The 14652-nt window shown below is 42.2% G+C and overlaps 1 protein-coding gene across 1 annotated transcript; it reads left to right on the top strand.

Moving 5' to 3' along the window:
* Positions 1–3547: 3547 nt before the first annotated feature.
* Positions 3548–8379, top strand: LOC308187658 (tetraspanin-7-like). Its single transcript, XM_080575849.1, has one exon. The coding sequence runs from the start codon at positions 4760–4762 to the stop codon at positions 5474–5476; it is 717 nt and encodes a 238-aa protein (XP_080431975.1). The 5' UTR covers positions 3548–4759; the 3' UTR covers positions 5477–8379.
* Positions 8380–14652: the final 6273 nt, after the last annotated feature.

Here is a 14652-nt window from a genome sequence, read left to right as displayed (position 1 = left end):
ATCATCATCACAGCTGCAGCAAGGCCCTTCTGGCACCTCATCTCCCTTTTAACAAAGCAAGTCTCCTCCCCTACAAATTACTTAAAATAAGAAACTAGCATTTGGTAAATCAGAACTGGAACAACCTGAACTGCGGTTTCTCAGGTCCAAAGAACAGCTTCAGCTAGATGGACTAAGCAAACACCAGCCAGAACATCACACTGTGTGGTTACTTCAGCCTTCCCTCAGAAAGTGTTATTTCACTTCCTTCCAGTAGCAAAAGAACTTGAGCTCAAGTCTCCCTTTTCTAGGTAGGTGCTCACAACCCTAACTTCCTGCAAGACAACAAAGGGAGGGGAAAGGACACGCTTCTTTCCCCTTGTGCTTTGCATTAGTTGCTAAACCAGTGTGCCCTTGAGAAGACCTACAGACGCAGACCTGGTGAGCACGGCAGGAGGAAGAAGAGCTGGTTTTGTGGATCTGCTGAGACAGAGGTGAGAGCTGGATACAGGTTGTTGCTGCAACCACAAAGAACTCATACAGAAAATCACACAGCTAGGACAATGAAACGCCATCCAAACCCAGACTGCAACTGGGACAGGAGTTTTCAGAATCTAAGATCAGGAATTGATACTTTCATCCCTTTTGTGAATTAAGCTTGAAGTAGCAGCCGCCCACGTAATTTCAGATGTAATTTCAAATTTAATTTTCCTACAAGCAATCTTCAGCACTCAAAGGAAATTTATACTTTCATCTTTAGAATAATTCTAATTCTCTCTCCTAAGGTGGGGGATCAAGAAGAAAACTACAGAGAACATGATTAGAGAAGTGCTGGGATAAACAAAAGTATTATTTTTGTGGAGAAAATACAGTTTTCTTGAAATATGTAAATCTACAGTTCAGTTCAAGCAGGATATCTTCAGACCTTTTCATGTTTTATAAAACTTGAGACAGTCCTAAAAAAAGCGAACACATTTTCCACAACAATTCTGATTTTCAAATGAGAATTCTCAAACACAAAAAGAAGTATTTTATGATTAACTGTAAGCTGATAGTGCCTTTTTTTTTTTTCTTTTTTTGAAGCTACCCCCTCTTCCTGTACTGTACTGGTAGAAGTCCTAAGCACCTAATCGTGCAGTAAAAAGGAAAATCTCTGCTTTAAGCAGACTGCTTTTCTGTGCCAAGTAGTATTGCGAAGCACTGCCTAATTAGATCTCTGCTATCACCCACATATCCTTCAGACTCACTGTTTGGCAGGTTTCTTCCTGCCACTAAATACCAGTTTTCTCTAAGATATGCTAGTTTGCAGTTTCCAAGGTCAATCTCACCACAGTTGCTGCCCATGTTTGTAACCACTCTTTGATAACTGGTGTTGCTGCTCTCACTGGTGGGTTACGCACCTCCAAGTCCTCTCTTACAGAATTTCCAAGACACTTTGCATTCCAAGATGACATGTAAAGGAATATCACTTCTCTTTCATCAAACTGTCAGTCCATATATGACATGCAACATCAGGAACATTTGTTCACAAGTATGATTTCGCGAGATTCTGTAACAGTTTTCTTTCTAAGATGCCAACATGTTTTATGATTCTGCCAATATCTGAAAAATCAAGCCATTCTAGTATGGTTATTTTTATACACTGAAGGTGTTTCATCATATACAGTTTTACGTACACTCAGGGAGCCCAGTCCTGCTTCCTTTACCTACCCAAACAGTCCCAGTGGCACAGCTTATGAAAATGGGCAGAATTTGGCCCCATCGACTCCTTTAACCCTGATTTAAAAAAAGCACAAGTGTTGATACCATCTGACATCTTCTAATCTGGAATGCTTAACGTGATTTCTGGAGGAAGTTCGGCACTTAACTGACAGTGAAACTAATAGTCATAATTTATTAAATATTTCATAATAGTACTAATAGATGACAAAACTTCTTTAAGGAGATGCTTTTAGATTTACATCTCCTTTTCATCACCCTCCATCTCTGACACATGCCAGAGGAGCCTGGGTGGTGACAGATCTGCTCACATGCCCTGTATGCTCCCACCTGCTCCTTCCTGGCATAATACACCCTCAGATATCTGTGCAATCCTGTGCTGCCTAGCGGCCTTAACTGTAAGGAAAATTAATAACAGAAAACACATTATCTACGTTCCTTAAAGTGGATCTTTAAGGTCTTTAAGGATCTTTTAAGTGAATCTTCAAATTTGGGAAATATTCAAAAAGAGAATTCACTGGTTTGCCCTGTTGAAAGGGGCTGTAGCCCCTCATTAGGATTGTCCAACGTAGCAGGGGTAGCCCTTCTATGGGTTTCAGCTGTCTGCAGTCAAAGAACTAGTTCTGATAGCACCAGCTATGAGAAATGTCTGAGAAAATCGCTAAATTGTGAGAAAGAACTGTGAGAAAGTACACAGAGCTGTGCCAGATAAGAAAGGCAACGCCGCAGCGGGTAATGTTGAGATGTGGATAGCCAGCAGTTCAAGGATTTGAAAGGAAAAACACTGATATGAAATGGTGTACAATCCTGAAGGAAAAAACAGGTGGTTGGAAGATGGCAGCTCAGCAATGATCAACCCATTCCAAGGACAGCAAGGACTTTTCTCTGCATGACTGACAACTGCCTGGCCAACAGAGATTTACTGCTTCAGAGGAAACATTGCTTCATGAAATGTCACCTTCAGAGCCTCCCAAAACTGTATGTTCACTTAGGTGAGAAACTGTAAAAACCATCACCCTTTAGCCATCGGTTATCAAGTGCCAGACTGGCAAACCTCTAGTTTGTCTTTGTCACGATCTTTTATTATTCACTGGGGATATTAGCCACATGATTTAGTGTAAAACTGGGTAATATAATCCACTGTACTGAGGGATACTTCTAGAGTATGAAGTCATCATTCCTGAATCAACTTGACATAAAGATCTGGGAGTTTCCTGAGAAGATCTGAGAATCAAAGGAAGTAGCGCAGAGTTGATCTGTCAAGAAACTGATGAAGAGCTCATTCTTGTAAAAAAAAGCAAGAGGAGATTCCGTAAAATGCAGGAATTATAACATACAGACCCTTGCTACTTCAATTATTCACGCCTCTAACAGATTATGTCCCAGTGATGATTATGCTGTATTAATGCCTCAACAACTATGAATTTCTGAACATATATTAATGTGTTAAACTGATATAAAAGGCACCTCCTTTCCTCCCATGATTCTGTAACAGAAGGAAGCCAACAAAAAGTTTTATTCAAACTTCCACACAGAGATTACCATTGGAACACAATTAAACCCGAGATTTCAGTACTAAAGGAGTTTGATAAAGAGGTGAGCAATAGGATAGTTTGACCTAACTTTTTGGTGTGACTATAGAATATACAAGCTAAAACGTACAAGTTTTATTTTACTCCAAGTTATATCAGTGGAAGTTGAAAGGTTTGTCTCAGGATGAGGCATTATAGAAAAAATAAAAAGAGATTGACAGATTGAAGTGCACAGACATCTAGTCAGCTGCATAGGTTTAAAGATCTTTCATCAACTTACAAAGCTGTAATAATATATATTTTATTAAAAATGTTAAAAAAAACATTTTAACAAAAGCAATATAAACATTTAATGGAAGTCTGGTAGTATGTCAGTATATAACAATTAATTTATTGAGCTGCTGAAGACATACGAAGGTCAAGTTTGTGTCTTGCAATGCCTTTGAGTCATTTTTGTTTTCAGATGGAGATGGTATGAAACCTTTGTAATCTTAAACAGAAGAGTACTACACACCCCTTGTGGTGTTGTCGAGAAATGCTAAAGAGAAATTGGTCATTTAGCATGAACTAGCTCTGGGGATGCTAATTCTATCTCTGCCTGAGATTCTGTTCATTTACAGTTTCGTTTTCAGCTCTTGCTTACCTGGCATGTAGGAGCAGACTATCTTTTGCAATGAGACTGTGCTGAAGGGGTGGTGTACAGAGAGGTGGACTCGTACCGCTTTCATGGGCCACTTGTTACGCAGCATTCACAGACATTCTTGCACAGCCATTTTATGCCTTCCCTACTTCTCAGTGCTATCACTGGCTAAATCAAGTGAATATTTAACAGAGTCAGGCCACCTGGAAAATAGTTTCCAACTGGGCAAATCAGGACAGAACGAACCGCTGACTGTGTACAGTTAGTTAACATTCAGGTATGGATTTAGTCTTGTTTCTTGAAAGCATCCTAAATACAACAGGTTGTCTAACAAATAAACAGAAAACTCTCTTTTACAATATTTTTATGCTTCCTGTGGATTAGCTGTATCTTGCTCAGGTGCTCCACGTAATGCATACTAAAAGTTGCTCTGTCCCTTGCCCAGACCCATCCTGGGCTGCATTTTATCCCAGCAAACGCTGATTTTGCCCGAGGAGCCCCTTTCCTCCGACGGCTGGGAGGCAGCCCAGCCTGGGCAGGGCAGCCTGAGCCCTCGTCCGTTCCCTTCTCCCCTCGGGTAGCGCACTCGGTTGTTTAAAACACAAACACCTCACGGCTCCGGAGGGCTGAGACCGTCCCGACCCGCCTCATGGGTGCGGGGAAGGGCCTGGGCCGGCTGTCCGCCCTCCGGGGCTGGCCGCGCCCCTGAGCCGAGGCAGTGAAAAAGGGGCCGGGGTGGAACAGAGGCACCACTCGCAGCGGGTCCCCGGCCACCTTCTCCTCCTCTCTCCTCCCTTCACCTCCCTGCCAGAGCCCCGGCCAAGGAGCAGCGCCCTCAGGGAGCGGCGGTGCTGACACTCGCAGCCGCTCAGCGCCCGCCGCGGGCGCCATGACGGCACTCAAGCTGTCCCTCATGGCCTTCAGCTTCGTCTTCTGGGCGGCCGGGCTGACCATGCTCATCATCGGCCTCTGGGCCAAGGTGTGGCTGGGCGGCTACCTGGCGCTGTCAGCCAGCGACTACCCCAACGCCCCCGCCATCCTCTTGGCCACGGGCACCGCCGTCATCGTCTGGGGCTTCCTGGGCTGCTTCAGCGCCGCCACGGAGCACCGGGGTCTCCTGCGCACCTACGGCGCCTTCCTGAGCGCCGTGCTGGTGGCCGGGCTGACCGCAGGGCTCTCGGGGCTCCTCTACCGCCAGGACGTGGCGCGGGGTTTCCAGGAAGGGCTGCGCCAAGCCCTGAACACTTATGGCGAGGACGAGGCGAAGGCGGACGCCCTGGATGCCTTGCAGCGTGCCTTTGCTTGCTGTGGCGTGGAGAGCTACCGCGACTGGCTCACGACACCCTGGGCGCTCCAGCAAAATGGCTCGGTGCCCCTCAGCTGCTGCCGGGGCCGAAGGGGCTGCCAGCTGAGCCCACCCAACGTGTACGGGTTGCACCGCGATGGCTGCTTCGGCAAGGTCTCGGCCTTTGTCAGCAGCAACATGTTTTCTGTTGCCACTGCTGCCCTGGGGCTGGCGGCGCTGCAGGTGATCGGCATTGTGCTGGCCTGCCTGATGGCTGCCCGCATCCCTGCCCACCCACTGGGCATCGCCACCCCATGCTGAGACTTTCCCCTAGTGCTGCTCCTTGTCCCCTCCAGCTCCCTTCCTTCCCTCAGGTCCAGGAGACGTGGATGTGCCCCACCACCTGGAAAATCTTCTTCTCATCGCCCCCACTTCTACCTGAGCCTCTTCCTCCCCGCTCCATTTCTTTCCTGGAGCCTGTGTCAGGTACATCAACACCGCAGGCATCTCCACAGCCTCCTGTCCTGGCTGTGTCCCCTCGATGGCAGCAGGTCACCACTGCCCTCAGAGTCTCTGGACCTCTCCTGCAGAGTGGAGAGAGGCAGCACGGACATGCTCTGGGGTAGCAGGGACAGCAGGGTCAAGGCTGACCAGTTTTCTGGGTGACGCAAATGCACTGAGGTACTGAAATGGGGGCCAGGAAAGAGGAGATGGTCTGTGCGAGCAAGAGAGACATATCAGCATTTCATCGGGTGAGTGTTCTTCTGAGACTGGGAACTGCTGACAGCTCGATGTTGCTGGAAAATGGGACTGCACAAGTGGCATGTCTGGTTTGGGGACACCAAAGCTGTGCCAGCAGGTGCCATCGAGGGCTACTCAAGGGACTGTCCAGCTGCATGCACCCCAACAGTGTTTCACTGTCTGGTGAATTCCCTGCAAAGATGTCCAGTTCTATACATTCGCTGTGTATGGACTCGAGCTGTCCGGGTCCTTTTCCTGCAGTGGTGTTTCTGATGCCGGTCTCCATCTGGAGGTGGAGCTGTAGCTCTAAGTACTGCTCCCTCGTGCAGGATGTACTTTAGCCAGGGCTTTGCGGGTTATGTTTTTGCAGGGCTGAGAAGACCTCAAACCCTGCTGGAGAAGAGGATGGCAAAAATTGTAGGATCTGATCAGACTAGGGGTGGCAAGAGGAGGGAAGAGTGCATTTCCCTTCAGAAGTTTCTCCTGAACTTTTGCTGTTAATTTCAGGGTGAGCAGAACAGACTCAGTTTTATACAACAATTTCTAAAAACCAGCCTCTTTGACATTTTTCCTTTTTTCAAGGATCAGTCTCTGAAGCTCCCTACCTACTTTGTGAAGCAGATATAACCTATATAACCTAGAGGAAGCAGAGGACCCCAAGACTTGTGGGGTAGCCCTGGTGTGTGCAGGACAGGCAGCACTGTGAATTTAAAGGATTTTGTTTTTCCCAGCCTCTTTGGGTTTGTATTTGGAGCTGTAGGAAGAGCAAGCCCTGCACTGCAGAGGGTCCTGAACTTTCAGAGCTTCACCCCTGCTTCTTCCCTCTTCCTTAACATCTCGCAACTGGCCTTTTACCTGTCTCCCTGCTGGCAGCACAAAGGCATGCTGAGCACCCTAGCAAACTGGGGAGGGAGGATTTCAGAAAAGAACTGGGAAACACAAAAGAACTGCAGGAGTTAACATCTTTCAGAAATGTAGCTAGCAAACCGTGGAGAATGGACAAATGCCAACAAATATGAGCGGGACAGGAAATGTGCCATGAAGAAGGAGAGGACTGATAGCTTGGGAGGGTGAAGTTCCTCAGGGGGTAAGAGCTCTCATCACCCTCTTTAAATTCTCACAATTTCTGTCCTTAAATGCACCTTGTCTTGGTATTTCTGTGCTTTCCCCTTTCACTCCAATACTGAAAATGGACTTCTAGGATTTTATGACAGTGCTTCTGGGGTTGAAGCCAGAGCAAAACTTGTATTTCACTCCAAAATATTCTGATTTCAGGTATCTTTGCTGCTTGTAAATGGTTCATACCATTTAAAAATACCTGGAAAAAACTACTGTCTTTTGTGATAGTGAAGCCCTTGACCCCTGACAGTCTCCTTTTGTTTGAGAAAGGGATTGGTCAATTATATGGTGAATTTGTCCCCCCTGTAAAACTGTAACTATTTCTGACCTGAGGACAGTGCTGCAATTTGTCCTGTTAATTCAGATTAACTGCTTCAATCCAGAATGCTATCTACAAGCAAAAATCTATAAGGAGCAGCAGTGAGTATCCAGCACTCACTGCAGTCCAGGCACACAAAACTGTTTTTGCTGCTATATTTATATAAATGGTCTTTGCTTGTGGAAATAATTTCCTTGGGGTCAGTTCTTTTGACCAAAGATCACAATATCAGAAGTGTAGAAAGAGGAAATGGGTTTCATCCTGATAATTTCTGCGTTTTGAGGTGGTGGGGGGTAAGATGCCCTCGTCTCACAGGGTTTACAGGGCCTTGCTTAAGATACAAAGGCTGTAGTATGCTTTTTGGGCAAACAATTCCTGTCTGCATGAATGGAGTTTAGGATTCTGGATTAACAGTTATGTTGTGTTTGAGTATTAGCTGTGGCTTTATTTAACTGTCCATTTGCTAAGATGTTAGGTGGCTACATTAAGTAGTACAATAATCACATTCCAGGTGAAGAGTGCAATGTAAAAAGGTTTTGTAGTCATTTAACTATTCATCTGCATAGATGAACTATGGAAATGTGTTGGAAATCTCTCTTTATAGAGAAAATGATGCTTCATTTTTTAGCATGGATTTTTTTTATTGTTTCTTATTTTACGTAAAATCATTTTTATTTTTGTTTGTGAATGTCCCTGTACTAACACATTTTTGTTGTGGGTTTTGTTTTGTTTTTGAATTGTGCACTAATGGAATTCCTTTTGTATTCTGGAAATCATTGTCATTTTGTACAGTCATACCAGTGGGCAAAATGTATAATCTGTGTGGGAAGTGGTACTTCAGAAATAAAGTATCAAGTGTTACGAGCAATGCAAGTCCCTGTTTTGCATCCAGGTCAGTACTTGTATTTCAGAAAGGCTCTGCACAATTCAACAAAGTGTAAATGAAATGTAGTGTACACTGAAATGTAAAGACAGAACTATACTGTGTTTTTTTTTAATTATTATTATTATTTAGAAAGATCAATTAAAGAAACAATAACACAAACATTGTGGAGAGTGTGAAAGAGGGAGGTGGAGTTGCATCGTATTTATCACAACAGTTTTCACCTGAATCAATCAGATTTGAAAGCTTACAAGAATATGGCAGTGTTTTTTTTTTTTTTTTGCTCCACTGATTACTAAAATTATTTCTGGTATTGATCCTGACTGCATTATATGACAGCTGTCAGTCAGAATGAAGGACGCTGCTAAAACATAATCAAAAACCTTGTGTAGATATTCACTTCAGTGCACTTGCTTTATTCTTAAACTGTTAAAATAACCCTTAATCAGAATAGGAGTGATATGACCAAGCTTTAAACATACCAGTGCATGTTTGTGTGGTGGCCAGGCCTGAGTCTCAGGATATCGACTTAATGTGATGAATAATTCAAAACGTAAACCATCAGTCTACACTCTTGGTCTACACTCACTGAAATAGAATAAACCTTGGCATATGATCAAAAAAAGGTTATGCATACTTGTATCAGTGAAGATTTCACAGACCAGCTGTGAGTTTTAGTTGACTGTTTATTGCTAGTTCCGAGAATAATCAGTAACATTAACTTTTGTAAATGAATGGCAGAAATGTCATTCTTTTCTAGTAACTCCCAGATGAGCATATTCCCAGTAGCTGTTACAGTTGTCTTGAATTCTTTGTGTTCAGTTACCAAACTTTAATTTAATTTTAAAATGATTTAGATTAAATGTTATTTTTGTTCTGGATGGTCAGAATAGCTGTAACTGGAAAATGTTAAAGCAGATGGCACCATCCAACCCTTGCTGGAACACGTATTTGTCTTCTGTCATCCTGTCAGCACAAAGTCACTCATCAAAATGGTATACTTGAATATGAGCTGATCCCACCATTTACACAAACATTAGCTGTTATTTAATCGATTAAAATACATACTAAAATAAGTATAGGAGCAGGCTATGTTGCAACTGTAGAAACAACAGTGCTGTTGTTTGGACGGGCTGAGATTTAGGATTAACAGGGTGGTAAGATTAGAACCTTGTTATGAAACAGGGTCTATTTTATAACGATGATCTAGAATGCCAAGACTATGACTCTTTCAAATTTCAAGAGTGTTTTGATATTTTTTGCTACATCAGTTACTTACTCTACGTGTGTGTAGCTAAACTTCACATTACAGATAGCCAGAACTAAAAATGGGCTTTGTAATGGATCGGGAATCCTGAGAGGAGATGGCTTTCCTGGGCCACTTCCCTGTCACATCTCAAATTATGTCTCAAGCAGCTGAGAAAAGTAAAGTTGAAGGAAGCCACTGCAGTTTTGCTGAGAAACCAATGAAAGTATCACAATTTAACCCTGTTTTCTTGTGTCCTCCACTGTCCTGTTCTGCTTTATGAGGCAGTGAGATTCAAATATCAAAGGATATGGTGTTCCCGCATTATCAAGGAGGACATAAACACATGCACACAAACATTTTCAGAAGCTTTGCATTTATTGGTCAAATATGCAAATTTGTTTGTGGATGAAATAGTAACAAAAAAAAAATCGGGGCTATCTAAGCCCCATTATGTTCTGTCCTTGTTATTATCTCTCATTTGCAACGAACACTCAAGACTGTCTATTGCAGAGAGGAAATCTTTTGTAAATGATTTTAATCCATGTAATATAATTTAGTAGAGAATCTTATCTGGACTACAGGATTAAAATTATCAAATTAAACATTATTTCAAATGCTCTAATTCTATAAAGATTTCTCTAATCTGCTTGAAGCTGTTTCTGTGAAGCCTTGCTTCTCCTTTTCTCCTGTTCTGTTAATGTCTGGAGTCATCCTTGGGCTGGATTCACAGCAGCAAGCTTTTGAGTTAAGTAGTGTTTGAAGCTTGAATCTTGAGATGCATGCATCTTAAGGTACCGGCATTTTAAAGCGGTGATACGCTGTTGTAATAAAACCTAAGAAAAGCAATCTTTCCTATCTAGTGTTATTCATTTCCAATAGCTCCAAATCTTCCAGCTCACTAAGTTGGAGTGCTGGGAGCATCCCTGGTCGATTCTGGGACTGACTGGAGAGTTGGGATTGGTAGTATCTTGGTTATAATATTAGTAAGAGTAGACCTACTGATTTCTTACCATTTTGAGTGTGTCTTCCAGGGCTGTTTCTGTGCTGTTTCATTTCCTGACTGTGCAGTGAGCACTACACTGGGTTGCTGCTGCCTTTTAGTGATTTATAGGCCAAGTAACTAAAATGGTAGTGTTGGGAAAATGACCTGCACAGCACAGTGCTCTACTTTCTATGTCTTCAACATTCCTGCCACGACATAGAGGAAACCTCTTCAGGTAATGGATATCTTTTATATTGTTTATGACATTTGTTGTTGACAAGATGTTTTTTTGACAAGACTTCTTGAAAAGACTTTTTTGAAAAGATGTTCTTCTCCGTAACTGTACTGGGGTCATATGCCATGTTCCTTGGCCTAGTGTACTTGTCTCCCTGTAACCCCCAGATCCTGGCATTCTTGCCAGATGGAGGTGGAGGCCAACTGCATTAGCACCTTGAGTTTTGGTGCAGAGTTTGCCCACAATAATTACAAAAGGAAATATGAATCCAACAGCTAAATATGCCTATCTTGTGACTGGAAACAGATCTGCTTGCTGAAACTGATGAAGAAGACATCAGGATGCCTAGGTAATAAGCAGAATTCTGAAAACAGCTGCTCCACCTCTTTCCAAGGACATTTGTATGTGATTCTGGGCAAAATTTCTCCGTGACACTGTTGTCTCCATGACTTGTTTCTGGAGCTGATTGACCATTGTCTTCAAGTACAGTCCCATTTTGGAAACTCATTAATCCAAGATATTGCAAAATATCCCACTAGTGTGGCACGTGCACACTTTCTTGTCCATTTTGCCCTTCCAAAACCTGTTTCTGTAGCTCCCCTTCTTATTCACACAGTGTTGTTAACTATAATGCTCATCTAAGCTGTTGGGTTTTGGCAGATTTCAGGGTACCTTGAGCCAACTCCTTCCCACCTCAGGAGTCCAGCAGTCCTTCCAGGTCCGAGTTCCTGGTTCGACTGGTTTTTGAAAAGAAACCTCTTTATCTGCCTGGCTTTACTAACGGCAGCGTTCTAGCTCTAGTAGTCACCTTCCTGTTTTTTAATCATATGAAAAATTTGGCAGAAAGTCATGATTTTCAGAAAACTATTTTTCTATTAGGTAACATTTATTTTTTACTAATGCAAACAAACAAAACTATACATCTTCTTTGTTGGCTTGGTGGTAGATTTTGTTATTGCTATTGCTAGAGGCTATTTTTTTTAAGGAAAAAAAAAAGTGGTTTTGGATGAGCTCTGGTGATTATTAAATTGAATTAATGAAGTTTAGAAGGTACCAGTGAGCAAACTCATCAGAAAATAAAAATGTCAGCAGATATTTTCTGGAGAAAGTGGAGATAGAATTCAGGTCTTTCTTCCAGACATGTTCCAGACTCCCAGACACTGATCTTCATGGTTTGAAAACAGTGTGGAGATTAATTTTAAATCTCATGATGGAGGTCATTAGGACATATACCCCCTATTAAATTAACTGCTTAATGCAGGTCTCCCTAACAAATAAAAGTGGAGATGTGAGTGCTGTTCTGAAGCCAGCTTTCTAACATGCATTATAAATGTCATGCTTCCAGTGTGTCAGGGATGCCATCCTTTATTTCCATTCTGTATGATGTTCTTTGTGTCCTTATAACATTCACATTTATTTATTTATTACTCAATTTTTAGCTCAAGACACTTTTCATCATGTTCTTTTCCTTTTGCAGGAGGCTTAGCAGCAATGTTGAAACACCATCCTGTCCCTGCAAGCGATGCAGTAAGATTTCTCTAGTACTTCCTATACATTTCACCTTTTTTTTCCAAAAAAAAAAAAAAAGAAAGAAAAAAGAAAAAGACAGTACTAATTTTCATCAAGCTAACACTGTAAAATGTCTTGTTTGGTTCTAATTTACAATATGAAACAGATTAATCTGCTTGCCCACAAAGCCTTCTATTATATAAAAAGCACTGCTTTCCTTAAAGCCATTTGTTTTTTTGAATTTGCTCAATGTTACTATCTAAGCTTTAAGAATGTAATTCCCCTGATGCTGCTTCCTCTTCAGCTTTTAATTATGACATTGCAGTAGAAGGAGCATGCTGCTGGTCAGCTCCGTAGTTGTTATATTTTTGGGAACTGCATTTCCTTTGTTCTTCCCCCTAGCTTTTGTCATATTGATTATTTCTATCTTTCTGGTATTTACATGATTTCAGGACATGCTATTCTGCTTCAAATGAGATTTAAAATGCATTTGACTGCCTAAATCTCAGATCAGTTATCTCAAATCTAACTTGATCCAAATTATTATAAGACTGAGTCTTGGGACTCTTTTCCAGAGCTGGTTGGCACAAAGCTGGAAGCCACTGGGAACTTAAAATAAAACTTAATTTCTCAAAAATTGCGACTCTATGTTCTTTTGTTCTACAGTACTACTGATGGAGACCTGTATACTTGATTATAAAAAACGCTATTGTGCATCCTATACAGTAGTGTGTGCAGATGTCCATATATCATTTGCCCTAGGGTCAGCCACTGGACATTATGAGTGGGCTGGCAGAAACAGAGAGAGCACCTTCCAGCGTTTCTGGAAGGCCTCTGCCCTTTTTCTGCAGTAAGGCCAAGGAGACCACTAGGAACTGGACGGTTTCACCAAGGACAGTGCTCATTCAGACTACAATACAAGGAATCAGCTGCTCTTGCTGGCCATGTGGATCAGCCCAAGAGCAGTCAGGGTGCATGGTCCAGGAAGACGGCACTAACCCATCATGACTCAGCACACAGAAGGTTTGCAGTGTATACTGGGACCCATTACAGCCAAGGTGTTTATAAGAGGTTGGTCTCATTCAGTGCTGCGTTCCTGATAATCAGCATGGCTTAGTACAAAACTCTGTGCAACAAGCAGCTGAAACAAATTCTTGTTGTGTTCCTACCCCAAAAGAAAAAGCTTTAATGTTAATATAGAATTTCAAATCACAGAATCACAGAATGGTTGAGGTGGGAAGGGACCTCTGGAGATCATATAGTCCAACCCCCTGCTCAAGCAGGTTCACCGAGAGCATGTTACACAGGATGGCATCCAGGCGAGTTTTGAATATCTCCAGAGAAGGAGACTCCACAACCTCTCTGGGCAGCCTGTTCTAGTGCTCTGTCACCTGAACCGTAAAGAATTTCTTCCTCATATGGCGATATTTATATTGGCAAATATTTATATCCAATTTCTTAATAGCACTAATTCTTCTACACAGTTTATGAAATGTCTTGCAAGTCTCATCCTTAGCTATAGTACACCTCCCATCTGAGATAAGACAAGTTTGGATTTTATTTTTCCAGTTTTGTGTACAATTGGACAAGCAATACAAATTATAGTTCTAGGTACAGTAAACCTTTGTTTTGACAGTTTTTACAGAAAGCATAACTAAAACCACCAGATCTTCTGTTTTATGCCCCTGGTTCGTAAATTGCCCCTTTGTAGATCTAAAAGGTACTCTGTTCCCAAGAATGTTTGCCTTGTGTAAGAGGCACTAAGGACATTCTGCTAAGCCTGTACTCTTACTAAAAATGCTTTGTTCTTTATATACACATTAATTGAAACCAAAGCTTTCATTTCTTTTAGACCTTAATGTTGTATTAATATTGTATTAATATTGTATTACTATCATCCAGAAGTTTTGATGATATTAAGAAGACTGCATCCATCCTTTCCAGAAAGCTGTTCAAAGGTTTGCACTTTCTGTGGAAGACCTAGACATGATATTATACCTTTTTTCTTCCTAAAGTTAGTTTAGACTTAGCAAGTCATAGAGTATAGGAAGAAGTAAAAAGGCAGTTTTGAGGGATCCCGAGAACTACATATATTTTTAGTAAATAAACAGTACCTTGATGTCCCACTGCCCCTCTGGCATTTATTGTCATTTCATGACACTGTGTTTCTTCCATGAAATATCATTATCCCACTCAGAGACAAGAAGATGCTTTATAACCCACTGATGGGGGGAGTCAGAGGTTTCTGTGCAGAGTAGAAACTGAAGAGGGAAAGAAGGCAAGCCAGAAGGACCTAAGCATATGGCAGCAGGGGTCTGTCAGACCTGTAACAGCCTTTAAAGGAAATGAGTGAGTTCAGGATGTAGAAGGGCGACCTGTAGGGTTTTCTGGTTTTGACACGTGGTGTTACCTGGGATCCTGACTCCAAGCAAGCCACTTATGAGAGCAGATGTCAAACTG

Source organism: Anser brachyrhynchus (genome assembly GCF_964034855.1).
Source record: "Anser brachyrhynchus genome assembly, chromosome: 1".
NCBI classification, from domain to species: domain Eukaryota; kingdom Metazoa; phylum Chordata; class Aves; order Anseriformes; family Anatidae; genus Anser; species Anser brachyrhynchus.
Note: the sequence above shows the minus strand (reverse complement) of the source record. Positions and strands in the feature narration are given on the sequence as shown.

What these genes read in the sequence shown, in the direction of transcription:
- LOC308187658 (XM_080575849.1), top strand. Translation starts at nt 4,760, where the DNA reads ATGACGGCACTCAAGCTGTCCCTCATGGCCTTCAGCTTCGTCTTCTGG.